We start from the raw sequence: 13,065 nt of genomic DNA, 5'->3' as shown, positions 1-13,065 counted from the left end.
CCTGGGTTCAGATGTCAGCTTCAGCACTGAATGCCCTCGCCATCCTGGGCCAGGTGTTCACCTCCTCTGCACGGCAGTTTCCTCTCCGGTCTGATGACAGTGGCGACCTCGTGGGTTGTGGGATTCAGCGTCTTTAGATGCTACACGGAAGTCCTGTGTGTGTGTGTGTGTGTGTGTGTGAGAGAGAGAGAGAGAGAGAGAGAGCTGTTATTAGTTTTATGACCCAGCATTAATACTCTACCAGCCCAGATGATAGAGTCCTGGAACCCAACTGGTGTACTGAATGTGAATATTAATCCGAGACCCCCCAGCCTCTACCCCCTGACCCCGTGGCTTGTTATATGGGGGAACAAAGCCCCTGAGCTCACTTTGACATTATGTGTGCCGAGCTCTGCATGAAGAGACACAGAACTACACGTTTTTCCTTTTGGTCTCTACCCTCCATTCCAAGATCTGGGAGAGGAAGCTGGTCTCAGTGGGAAGACTGGACCCAGCAGGTTTAGGCACCAGACCTGTCGGTATCCCAGATTTGACTTGCAGTGAGGACCTGGGTCTCCTTGAGGGAAGGGCCTTCCCACAAGATGGGCCAGGGAGGCAGAGGCCCAGCTGGGTCTCTGCCAGGCTTCTAGGCTTGAAACACCACTCCTACACCACACTAGGGTCTTCTGGAACAGAGAGGGTTTAAGAGATGAGGCAGAGAGTCACATGGCTCTGCTGTCCTTTCCTTGACTCCTGGTCTCTCCAAAGTCAGGACGTCTCTGGGCTTTCCTCTCCAGAAAGACCAGGGAAAGAGGATCCCATGGCCCTTTGCCCTCTGCTTTTGCTCCAGAAGGTCTTACAGGGGCCCACCTTAACTTTCTCCCACTGGCTTCCCACCTGGTGTGTAGACCTAGCTGATGAGGGTTTTTGGGGTGATAGTGGGGCCCATGCGGCCCGGAACCAAAGGCCAAGAAAGAATTCTTGAAGACGTCTTTGGTGCAAAAGGGTGATTTTCTTGAAGCACGGGGACAGGACCTGTGGGCAGGAAGAGCTGCCCGGGGACCATGAGGAGACACTGGGGGAGGTAGAGGCCAGCGGAAGTTTCCAGTGAGATTTTCATGAGCTAAAGAAGACTCACAGGATACTGGAGGCCTAGCTAGTGTCAAGCTAAGGTTGATTTTACCTCTAGCAAAGCAGTAGCAGTAAGACAGCTCCTGGAGAAACTTACTCTGCCCGCCTCAAGTATCTGTCAATGGGCGGCAGGTTATAAGGAAATTTAGTTCTGCCATTACCTTCTGCCTTTGTTTCCCACATCGCTATGGAGGGGTAATGGAGACTTAGGTCCCGAAGGACTGTGATGCTCTATCAGTTAACCATTTGTTTTTTCCCTTTCCTTTGTTCTTGGGCCGCCTGGGCGGGGGGTGGGGGGGGGGTGGTTTGCGGCCTATCAGCTTGCCTTAATGCTCCCTCATCGTAGCTACTATCTAAACTGGATCCTGGGGACTTAGAGCACCCCGAATAGAGATCATGCTGCCCTGTTTTTCTCTCCCCATCCCTTTGCAGTTCCTGGCCCAATAGGTCTTTCATTATTAGGTGCAGCTGGGTGAAACTTCCTGGGCAGGGCTGTCCAGAGTCTCACTCCAGGTGAAAAGAGTACTACGGCAGGAGAGGCTCAGGCCAGACTCAGGAAAGGACTTCCCACCTGGCCCGATCTCCAGCAGTGGAGAGTGTGATATATCCACAGAGCCTCCTCTCCTGTTGCTAGAGACGGAGCCCAGTCTCCCAGAGTCCCCGTAACAACCTGGGCCTCACAGCAGAGCAGGTGCCTGGAGAGGTATCCCAGCCGGTCTGGGTCTCTCTCACCCTGCCCACCCCCCCCCCCCCCCCGCCCCTCTCCTCTCTTTGCAGAAAAGAAGATGGAATCTGATAACCTGAACAACTACATCAACCAGAAGCGCCAGATGTTCCGCATCCAGGTTGGCCCAGCTGTGCTGTGGGGGGGGGGGGGGGCCCGGGCGGGGGGTTGTCCCAGTGAGGGGTGTGACTCCCACTCTGGTGGCCCTCAGTACGCCCTGGACATGAAGCAGCAGGAGATCCAGCGGCTGGAGCTGCTGGTGACCAAGGAGGAGGCAGAGCTGGAACGGGCAGAAAGGTCCCTGGAGAATGACGCCGCCCTGTTCGAGGAGTTCCTCCGGGAGAATGATCGGAGCTCGGTGCAGGCCCTGAAAGCGTGAGCCCACATGGAGGGCCCCCCAGTGCTCGTGGGGCCTGAGCACCTGCGCCCACGCTAGCCTGCAGCCTGCCTGCCCCCCATCCCCTCCCCCCACCACCTGACCCTGGCAGCTCCCCCCACCCACCGCCCCGCCCCAGGACGGTGAATATGCCCCCTTTAACAGTTTTGCGACTGGCCCCCTGCTCCCATCCCCATCCCCACCTCCAGGGCTGAGAAGGAGACCAAAGCAAAGGTGGAGAAGATCTTGGAAATCCGTGACCTGACCACCCAGATCATGAACATCAAAAGGTGAGCGCGGAGGGCAAGCCACTGCGTGGCTTTGCCTCTCAAACCTAAGTGGTTCAGGGACTCAAAGCTCTGCGGACGCAGCTGCACATTTTACAGAGGAGGTGACAGGGGCCAAGAGAGATCCAGTGACTTTCACAAGGCCACAGCACCAGGAGGCAGGCTCACTTGGAGACCAGGGCCCCCAGGGTCAGCTGCAAGTCCAAAGTCACAGAGGGTTATACCTGTAGAGGTGTGACCCACGTCGGTCCCCAGCAGGCCGGTGTCCTCTCCCAGGCACACCTGTCCCCAGGAGAGCCAGGAGCACTCTGGGCTTACCCAGGCTGCAGAGGCAGTTCCCTCTGGAGGGGTCTCCCCACGAGGAGGAAGCTGACCTCCCCTCCCCCTCCCCAATCCAGCGAGATCTCCAAATTTGAAGACACTTTGCAGCATTACAAGGCCTACAAGGACTTCCTGTACAAGCTGTCGCCCAAGGAGTGGTTGGAAGAGAGGGAGGAGAAGCGTTTGGCTCTCAAAAAAGCCAAGGAGGTCACTGAGCCCCCCATAGAGAACACTTTACACTCCACGATCCGGGACAAAGGTAACAGGAAAGAAGGTAGTTCCCTGGGTCCACCCAGACCCTGTGCCCTGCTGGCAGTGGCCTTGGAGGTGTCCAGGCCACAGGCTGGGCCCCTTCAGTGCCTGTAAAGCCCCAGCCAGGGGCAGCAGCTGCCCCTTAGGGCCCACACATTCCCTCAGGGAAGACAGGGCCATCTCTAACTCAGACCCAAGGGGCTTTCCTCCCTTGTAGGTCTTTCTGAAACTGCGTGGGCCCTAAAACTGTGTGGGGGCCCTGAAACTGTGGGGGCCCTTTCTGAAACTGTTGGGAGGGCCCCAGGGAGCCCTGTGCCCTCAAGCAGTATTGCTGAAGGCCTTTCTCCAGTGGAAGCCATCCGAAACCCCTCCCTTGTTTCCTGTAGGACCAGGGACCAAGGGCAAGACAGGCTCCAGAGGTACGTGGCTGGCGCAAGCTGGAGGGGCCCTGCCCCGGGCTGGGGCATGTGAAAACCATCCCTCTGTTTCCTCCAGAGGGGCAGGGCCCAAAGAAGTTCTGGAAGTTCCTGCAGGTGGCGCAGCTGGGGCAGATCCCGTCCAACACCCTGAACCTCCAGCATAGAAGCCAGGCCAGTGTGTATAGCGGGCTGAACGCCAAAGGGTGAGTGGGTCTGGGGTAGGGCAAGGAGGCTAGGGTAGTGGCTGGGGCCTGCTGGGGACTGCTCCCAAGTGGCTCCAAGCCAGGGGTGCCTAGGACAAGCCCAGCCTCTCCGGGAAGGGTGAGACCGTGACGAGGGGGCTGTTACCAGCTTGAAGGGTGTATAGTCTGACTCAAGCCCCAAGATCGAGGTGTTTTCTAAACCGTTTTATTTCTGTCCGATTTGATAACCTTCTGTCTGGGGTGGCCCACTTGAGTGCTAAAACGAGACAAATATAAACGGATGCAGGCAGGCAAGTGGGTGCAGGGAGCGTCAGAGCCTTTTAAGAGAAGCCAGAGTCTGGGTTTTTACATAAAATGCTGTCTGGGCCTGGCTTGTCTCTGCTGCATGCCTGCGTGATCGTGCGCAGAAGCAGGCGTTGTTGGCGGTCGCCGCCTAGTGCCCCACCGCACGAAGCCCCACTCTCCAGGTCCTCTACGATTGGTGGCCTTTTGGGTTGTTCCCAATTCTTGGCTATTTTGATTAGAGCTGCTGCAAACATTCCAGTACTTTTATGTTGGAGCACTCTTTGCATGAGTATTTTTGTTGGAAACAAGAGTGGGAGTGCTGGTTCACGAGGCGAGTAGATGCTTAGCTTTAGCGGCTTCTGCCAAAGACCTGCCATGGCTGCTACATTATACGCTCCAGCCAACAGGCAAGAGAGTTCCGGCTGCCCTGCCACGTCCTGTTCAGATCCGGCTATCGTAGGTCCCTTCCATTCTCGGTATTCTGGCATGGTTATTTCATAATAGAGTGTCTTGGGATGCCTGGGTGGTTCAGTCGGTTGAGCATCCGACCCTTGATCTGGACTTAGGTCGTGATCTCACAGTCCTGGGATTGAGTCCGCACCTACCGTGCGGAAACTGCTTAGGATTCTCTGTCTCCCTCTTTCTCTGCCTCTCCCCTGTGCTCTCTCTCGGCCTCTCTCTCTCAAAATAAATAAATGTTTAAAAAATAAAAGAGAGTGTCTTGACAAACAGATCAGGAGATGAGGCCACTGAAATGGTAGTTTTTTTATTTTATTTTATTTTTTTTAATTTACATCCAAATTAGTATATGGTGCAACAATGATTTCAGGAGTAGATCCCTTAGTGCCCCTTACCCATTTAGTCCATCCCTCCTCCCACACCCCCTCCAGTAACCCTCAGTTTGTTCTCCGTGTTTATGAATCTCTTATGTTTTGTCCCCTTCCCTGTTTTTATATTATTTTTGCTTCCTTTCCCTTATGTTCATCTGTTTTGTCTCTCAAAGTCCTCATATGAGTGAAGTCCTATGATTTTTGTCTTTCTCTAATTTCGCTTAGCCTAATACCCTCCAGTTCCATCCACGTAGTTGCAGATGGCGAGATTTCATTCTTTTTGATCGCCGAGTAATACTCCATTGTATCTGTATAACCACATGTTCTTTATCCATTCATCCGTGGATGGGCATTTGGGCTCTTTCCATACTTTGGCTCTTGTTGCTAGTGCTACTATAAACATTGGGGTGCATGTGCCCCTTCAAAACAGCACACCTGTACCCCGTGGATAAATACCTAGGAGTGCCATTGCTGGGTCGTAGAGTAGTTCTATTTTTCATTTTTTGAGGAACCTCCATACTGCATTCCCAGAAATGGTAGTTTTTAAATGCAATACCACCTCACACCTGTCAGAATGGCTAACATGAACAACTCAGGCAACAACACATGTTGGCGAGGATGCGGAGAAAGAGGAACCCTTTTGCACGGCTGGTGGGAATGCAAACTGGTGCAGCCACTCTGGAAAACAGTATGGAGGTGGCCCCAGGGGCTCAGCCTCCCCACCCCTCTCCTTTGTATCTTCTTTCATCCCTTAGGTGTACCAGCCTCTGTCCTTCCTCCTCTACGACAGCCTGGCAACCCTCTCCCATGCTTCCGTCCCCTACCTGCTCCTGAGGGCCACGCCCCTATGCGGATGACCCCCCCTTACATGTTTGTTCTCACTGTGCAACCTCCCATGTCCCCCAGCTGATGCTTCTCAGGCAGGAAGGGGACCTGAGTGCTACCGGTTTCCAAGCTCACTTTCATCTTGATGTGTCACGGTCCTGCCTTGTGAAGAAGACTGGCCACCGTTAGTGGGCCAGGCACATGCCTCGGGTTTACTTTTATCCCTGCAACCCCGGCCGGTGGGAGCTGTTGTTTACAGTTCGGTGTTGAACAGAGGCTCCGGGGTGGGGGTGGGGGGATTAGCTCTGCATGCTTCCTCTACCGGGACTGCCCTCAGCCCTGGAGCTCCCACCATCCAGGCCCCATGTTGGGGCAGTCCCTCAGACTAGAGGTCTAGGATCACACTATTCTGGGTCCCTCCATCTATTAGCCGTGTGACCAGGGTCACTGAGTACAGTTGAGCAGGTTGTGGGCTGCAGAAGGCATTCAGCTGAGAGGGCAAGTGGGAGCTAAAGTCCAGCCTACCCCCCAGACTACATCCATCTGGAGGCAGATTCTCAGGCACCTTATGGGCCAGCAGTGCCCTGCAGCTGACATGGGGCAGGTGGCTAGTTCTCAAAGCCCCATGTTCCTCATTTGCCAGAGGGACATCAATGTGTTTGGTGTGAGGTACAGACCTGGTGAGTGATTTGGTTGTTCCTGTGGCCCTTCCTCTGAGAAGCCCTCCAGGGTTCCCCCTCAGGGCTCCCACAGAGCCCTGCACTTATCACCTCCCCATGTCAGGTGGGTCAGAGCCTGGAGTCACATGAGCCTCAGCCCAGGTTCCTAGGGGTGGAGCCCAGGCTCCTCGGGCTAGAAGCCTGCCCCACCTGCTTCTCAGCCAGCAGCACCTTGGCGTTGAGGGCAGGGGCCCAGGCCGAAGCAGGCCAGGAGGGGCGATGAGAGCAGGTTTGGAAGTCATTTGAGGTTGGGTCCCATCCAGCAGGGCCTTCCAAGGCCCACACTGAGTGCTCAAAGCCCACGATTTTTCCAGTACCCCCGAGGGTCTGGGAGAGCCCCCACCCCTGTGGGGTGCTCAGGGTCCATCAGAGGTGCTGCGAGTGTCACAGGATAGCCCAGTGGGACCATCAAGGACAAGTGCCAAGGCCATATCTAGATAGGGGAGGTGGGCAGAAAAGGCCCTGAAGGTGGCTCCTCGAAGGTAGGGGTGCCTGGGTGGTTCAGTCAGTTAAGCATCCGACCTTGGCTCAGGTCATGATTTCACAGCTCATGAGTGTGAGCCCTGCGTCAGGTTCTGTGCTGACAGCTCAGAGGCTGGATTCTGTGTCTCTATCTCTGTCCCTACTCTGCTCGCTCTCTCTCTCTCTCTCAAAAATAAACATTAAAGGGGCGCCTGGGTGGCTCAGTGGGTTGGGCATCCAACTTCGGCTCAGGTCATGATCTCGTGGTCCATGAGTTTGAGCCCTGCGTCAGGCTCTGGGCTGACAGCTCAGAGCCTGGAGCCTGTTTCAGATTCTGTGTCTCCCTCTCTCTTTGACCTTCCCCCATTCATGCTCTATCTCTGTCTCAAAAATGAAAAAACGTAAAAAAGAATAAAATAAAATTTTAAAAAATAATAATAAATAAACATTAAAAAAAGAAGAAGAAGAAGAATGGTCAATGAGGGGCAACCCTAGCAGTGGCAGTGGGTGCAAAGGCCCTGAGGTAGGTCAGCACCCGGAGAGACAGAAAGAGGGCAGGTAAGGCAGGAGCAGGGGAACTTCAGGAGGAGAAGGAGGCGAGGGGGGCAGCAGGGGCCCTGGGCAGCAGATTCCAGGGAGGGGGCTGAGTTTTATTCTGTCTGAAGTGACATGAACTAACTGAATTTGAAACAGTCCCCTGACTGCTGAGTGACCATTGTGGGGCCAAGAGGAGGGCTAGTGCCCCTGCCTGGTCAGCTGGCGGGGTGAAGGAGGGGACGAGGACATGGGGAGCAGGGAGGTGCCCTGGTGACTCCAGACGACTTCACCGCTGGGGCGGGAGAAGATGACCACCATCTCTGTGCACCAGGTCACTGCTGTCCCGACCCTGCATCTCTCTGCAGGTCAGACTCTACCACCACTATGACTGAGGACTCAGACAGCGACGGGGAGGTCAGTGGCCACGCTCCGGGTGGGGCTGCGGAATCCGGTCCCCCTGCACCGACCGGCCAGCCCACACGCATGGCTCTGGTTGCAGGAGCTGGACCTATACTTCACGGAGCCCCAGCAGCTCCTGGACATCTTCACGAAGCTAGAGGAGCAGAACCTGTCGCTCATCCAGAACACGCAGGAGATGGAGGAGACCCTGGAGGATCTGAACTGCACCCTGAAAAACACCCAGATCCGCATGTAGGTCTCCTGCTGGGGCCGACCGGGCGGGGCAGGGGAAGCTTCCAGCCTTGGCTGTCATCCTGGGACCCTGGGATGCCACTGGGAATTGGGCTATGGCAGCCCCCCACCTTCCCCATCCAGGGCCCTGGCCCTGCCCTAGCTTTAGTTTTCTGGAAAGCTCCACAGGAAGCCTGATTCTGGGGACAGGGCATGTCCTTTTGGGCAGAGGGGCTGGGGGGTGGGAGGAGGTCAGGTGGGTGGAGCCACATGGGGCTGGTTCCCTCCCTTGGAGCAGCCTGCAAGTCAGAGGGAGGCTTCAAGGAAGGACACCCCCGCCCCGCCCTCCCTCCCCCGTCCAGGTGCATTCTGCTGATCCCAGGCCCAGCAGGGCTGGGCTGTATCAGGCCTGTCAGAAGTGAGGAATCATCCCTTCATACCCAAACACTGACCGAGCACCCGTTCTGGGTCAGGCCCAGGTCTAGGCTCTCCAAGGATAAGGCCAGGCCCTGCCTCATGGAGCTGACATTTGACAGAGACAGGCAGACAGGCTCACGGATTGGACGTGGAGATACTGACATGTGCAAGAGGAACACAGACAATGATACGAGAGGGAGGCTGAAGTAGGGGTGGTGGCAGATAGGAGGGGGACAGGGGAGGCTCCCGGGGAAAGTGTCACTTGGACCAGGCTCTTCCTGAGCGATGGGAAGCTGCACAGAGATCTGGTGGTAGAGAGTTCCGGGCAGAGGGAAAGCAGGTGCGAAGAAGTAAGGAAGAAGCCCACCCAAGACTCGGATGCCCCACAGGGAGCCATGTTCTTGAGTATCCATGTTTTGTTGGCCCGTGTTCTGCCGCGGAGAATCTCCTGCAGGTGCTGTGAAACTACTGGTTCTCGGGCGAGATTGTGTTTCCCAGAAAGCTGAGGGTAGCAGAGACAGAGGGGGAGATGAGCTGGGGAGACGTAGGCAGCCTCCCAGTTTCCAGGAACCTGGCGAGAGGACACACACACATGCATGCGTAGCAGAATCCCAGAGATGCTGTCCCCTCACTGGTCTGTAGCCTGCTCAGCCGTCCCTGAGTACCAACACTTTATTTCCAGAAGAGTCATAGCCTGTAGACATTAACTTCCATGAATCCAGCCCCCTCTCTCTGAGAAATATATATTTTTAAAATATATGCAGCTCACTTTCATGAGCACTCTCTCTCTCTCTCTCTCAAAACTAAACATTAAAAAAATTTTTTAAGTAATAAAAAAATAAAAATATATGCCACAAATAAACAATCTGAATAGGCCTATCTATTAAGGAAATTGAATCAACAATTAATAACCTGTAAAACAGACAGCAGCAGACCCAGATGGGTATACTGGAAAATTCTACCAAACATTTAAGGAAAAAAATTTTACCAATTCTCTACAATCTCTTCCAGTTGATAGAAACAGGAAATACTTTCTTTTTTTTTCTTTTTTTAAATTTTTTTAAATGTTTATTACTTTTGAGAGACAGAGCATGAGCAGGGGAGGGATAGAGAGAGAGGGAGACACAGAATCTGAAGCAGGCTCCAGGCTCCAAGCTGTCAGCACAGAGCCCAACGTGGGGCTCAAACTCACAAAGTGTGAGATCATGACCTGAGCCGAAGTTGGATACTTAACCGACTGAGCCACCCAGGCGTCCCAACAGGGAATACTAACTCATTCTGTAAGACCAGCATTAACTCAATTCCAAAACCAGGCAAAGACATTAGAAGAAAAGACTACCACAGACCGGTATTTGTCATGGACAGAGATGTAAAAATCCTCAACAAAATATTAGCAAATTAAATTGAACAATGTATAAGAAGAATTATAGATCATGACCACATGGGATTTTTCCCAGGTACGCAAGGCTGTTTCAGCATTTGAAAATCAATTAGTGTAATCCAACACATCAACAAGCTAAAGAGGAAAAATCACATGATTATATCAATAGATGCAGAAAAAGCACTTGATAAAAATCTAACACAAATTCATAGTAAAAGCTCTCAATAAACTAGGAATAGAGGAGGGCTTCCTGAACTTGATAAAAGGACATCTACAAAAACCCTACTGCTAACTTACACTTGAAGCCTTCTTGCTAAGATCAGGAATAAAGCAAGGATGTCTTCTCACCATTCGTTTCCAACATCTTACTGGGAGTCCCAGCTAATGCAATAAGACAAGAAAAGGAAATAGAGGTACACGTTTCCCCTGCTATCAGAGTAGAACGTCCCTATAAAACCTTTCATAAGCCAAAATAGTGTAAAGCAAAGGAGCAATTACCATTAATTTATATGGAAAATTTTCTTTGTGTTCCCAGATGTGAAAAATAATCTCTCCTGGGCTTTTCCGATACCTTAGGACACCTCTTGCTAATAGATGCATGAAAAAGAGGTAAAGCACAGATGTGCAAAGACACGGTTCAAAGCTATGGCGGCTTGATGCTGAGATGCTGAATGTAGTTCCCAGGGAAGGAGCTTGGCAGGGCCAGTCTCGCTGCCTCCAGAATGACTCACTGCATAACAGACGCTGAACACTATTGTCACTTTTTGCTTTTTTTCATAAAAGTGAAAATCCTCTGCCATTTTCTTTCAGTTAGCAAAAACAGGTACTAATGCAGGTCTTTCCTTTCATTGAAAAGGAGAGTGACCTAATATGAAGCTTAGAAAAGTGGGGAATGCCTAAATACAGATGGGGAAGAAAGAAATAAAACTTTGTTGGCACATGACATGATCATCTACGTAGAAAATCTCAAAGTATCAACAAAAAACTCCTAGACTGGGAAGCCATTCTAGCAACGTTACAGAATACAAGGCCCCTATAAAAAACTTCATTTCCTATGTACTAGCAATAAACAAGTGGAATTTGAGATTGAAAACACAATAATACCATTTTCATCAGCACCCTCAAAAAAGAAATGCTTACAAATCTAACAAAACATGCACAAGATGTATATGAGGAAAATATAAAAATCTGATGATGGATCAAAGAATTAAATAAACAGATGCTTCACCTTTATAGGTAAGAAGGTTCAATACTGTCAAGATACCAGTTCCTCCCAACTCGATCTATAGATTTAACACAGTCCCAGTCAAAAGGCCAGCAAGTTATTTTGTCAATATCGACAAACTGATTCTAAAGTTTACACAGAGAGGCAAAAGACCCAGAATAGCTAACACATTTTTAAAGAAGAAAAAAGTTGGAGGACTCACACTACCTGAGTTCAAGGCTTACTGTAAAGCTACAGTAATCAAGACCTGTGCTACTGGCAAATAATTCAGTGGAACAGAATAGAGTAGCTCAGAAACAAACCCATCCAAATCTGTCAGCCGATCTCTGACAAAGGAGCAGAGGCAATACGGTGGAGCAAAGATACTTTGCAACAAGTGGTGCTGGGACGACCAGACGTCCACATGCAAAAAATGAATCTAGGCACGGACTTGACACCGTTAATAAAATACTAACTTAAAATGGATCGTTGACCTAAGTGTAAAATGTAAAACCATAAAACTCCCAGAAGGTAACATAGGAGCAAATCTAGATGATCTTGGGTATGGTGGTTTTTCAATACAATACCAAAGTGACAATCCATGAAAGAAAGAATTGATAAGCTGGATTTCATTGACATTAAAATTTCTGCTTTATGAAAGACAATGTCAAGAGAACTGAGAAGACCAGCCATAGGCTGGGAGAAAATATTTGTGAAATACATATCTGATAAACATCTCCAAACTATACAAAGAACTCCTAAAATTTAACAATAAGAAAACGAATGGGGTGCCTGGGTGGCTCACTTGGTTGGGGGTCTGACTTCGGCTCAGGTCATGGTCTCACGGTTCCTGAGTTTGAGCCCCGCATCGGGCTCTGTGCTGACAGCTCAGAGCCTGGAACCTGCTTCACATTCTGTGTCTCCTTCTCTCTCTGCCCCTCCGCCACTTGTGCTCTCTCTCCCTGTCAAAAATAAACATTAAAAACAAAAGAAGAAGAAAATGAACAACCTGGTTTAAAAATGGGCCAAACACCTGAACAACACTTCATCATCAAGAAGATATAGAGAAGGCAAATAAACATATGAAAAGATGTTCGACATCAGATGTCTTAAGGAATTGCAACTTAAAACAATAAGATTCTGCAATATACACCTACTAAAATGGACAAAATCTAAAAGACTGACAGCACCAAACGCTGGTGAGGATGCGGAGCAATGGGAACTCCCTTGGTCGTTGGAGGGAATGCAAAATGGCGCAGCCACCTTAGAAGACAGTCTGGCAGTTCCTTACAAAGCTAAACAATCCAGCAGTCTCACTCCTTGGTATTTACCCAAAGGAGTCAAAAACTTATGTCCACACAAAACCCACATGTGGTCATTTATGGCAGCTTTATTCATAATTGCCAAAACTTGGAAGCAACTGAGATGCCCTTCAGTAAGTAAACAGATAAACTCAGTACACCCAGATAGCATATCATTCAGTGCTGAAAAGAAATGAGCTACGAAGCCACGAAAAAACATGGAGGAACCTTAAAAGCATACGTATTACTAAGTGAAAGAAGCCAGTCTGAAAGGTGATGACTGAGTGATCCCAGCTATAGGACATCCCAGAAAAGGATAACTATGGAGATGATAAAAGGACCAGGGGTTGCCAGGGGTTGGGGGGCGGGGGGAGGGATGAGTGAGTGGAGCACAGAGGATTTTTAGGGCAATGAAACAAGTCTGTGTGACACCATGATTATATGTCCTTATACATTTGTCTAAATCCATGGACTGTACGACACTAAGAGTGAACACCCATGGAAACTGTGGACTTTGGGTGATAATGACGTGTCGGTGTGGGTTTACCGATTGTAACAAATGTATGTCCGCGGTGGGGGAGGCAGGTGGAAGGAGAGGATATTTTGGAACTCTCTGTACCTTCTGTTCATTTTGCTTTTAAAGACGAAGTCTCTACTAAAAAATATATACAGGGGCACCTAGGTGGCTCAGTCGGTTAAGCGTCCGACTTCAGCTCAGGTCATGATCTCACCGTTCGTGAGTTTGAGCCCCACATCGGGCTCTGTGCTGACAGCTCGGAGCC

The 13,065-nt window shown here is 50.9% G+C and overlaps 1 protein-coding gene across 7 annotated transcripts in view; it reads left to right on the top strand.

The window, feature by feature from the left end:
• CFAP100 (cilia and flagella associated protein 100) overlaps positions 1–13,065 on the top strand; it is a 56,121-nt gene that overhangs the window by 21,341 nt on the left and 21,715 nt on the right. For 6 of the 7 annotated variants that reach the window (XM_045052053.1, XM_045052051.1, XM_045052055.1 and 3 more), the window contains 8 exons: positions 1,888–1,955; positions 2,046–2,209; positions 2,420–2,500; positions 2,896–3,077; positions 3,457–3,489; positions 3,566–3,692; positions 7,716–7,764; positions 7,850–8,001. In XM_045052053.1, coding sequence (XP_044907988.1) covers positions 1,888–1,955; positions 2,046–2,209; positions 2,420–2,500; positions 2,896–3,077; positions 3,457–3,489; positions 3,566–3,692; positions 7,716–7,764; positions 7,850–8,001 — 856 coding nt within the window. Of the gene's footprint in view, positions 1–1,887; positions 1,956–2,045; positions 2,210–2,419; positions 2,501–2,895; positions 3,078–3,456; positions 3,490–3,565; positions 3,693–7,715; positions 7,765–7,849; positions 8,002–8,342; positions 9,172–13,065 lie in introns of those variants that run through there. The other variant, XM_019825170.3, reaches the window with a different exon arrangement.

Source organism: Felis catus, chromosome A2 (genome assembly GCF_018350175.1).
Source record: "Felis catus isolate Fca126 chromosome A2, F.catus_Fca126_mat1.0, whole genome shotgun sequence".
In the NCBI taxonomy this organism is placed as follows: Eukaryota; Metazoa; Chordata; class Mammalia; order Carnivora; family Felidae; genus Felis; species Felis catus.
This window is presented reverse-complemented; position numbering and strand designations above follow the sequence as displayed.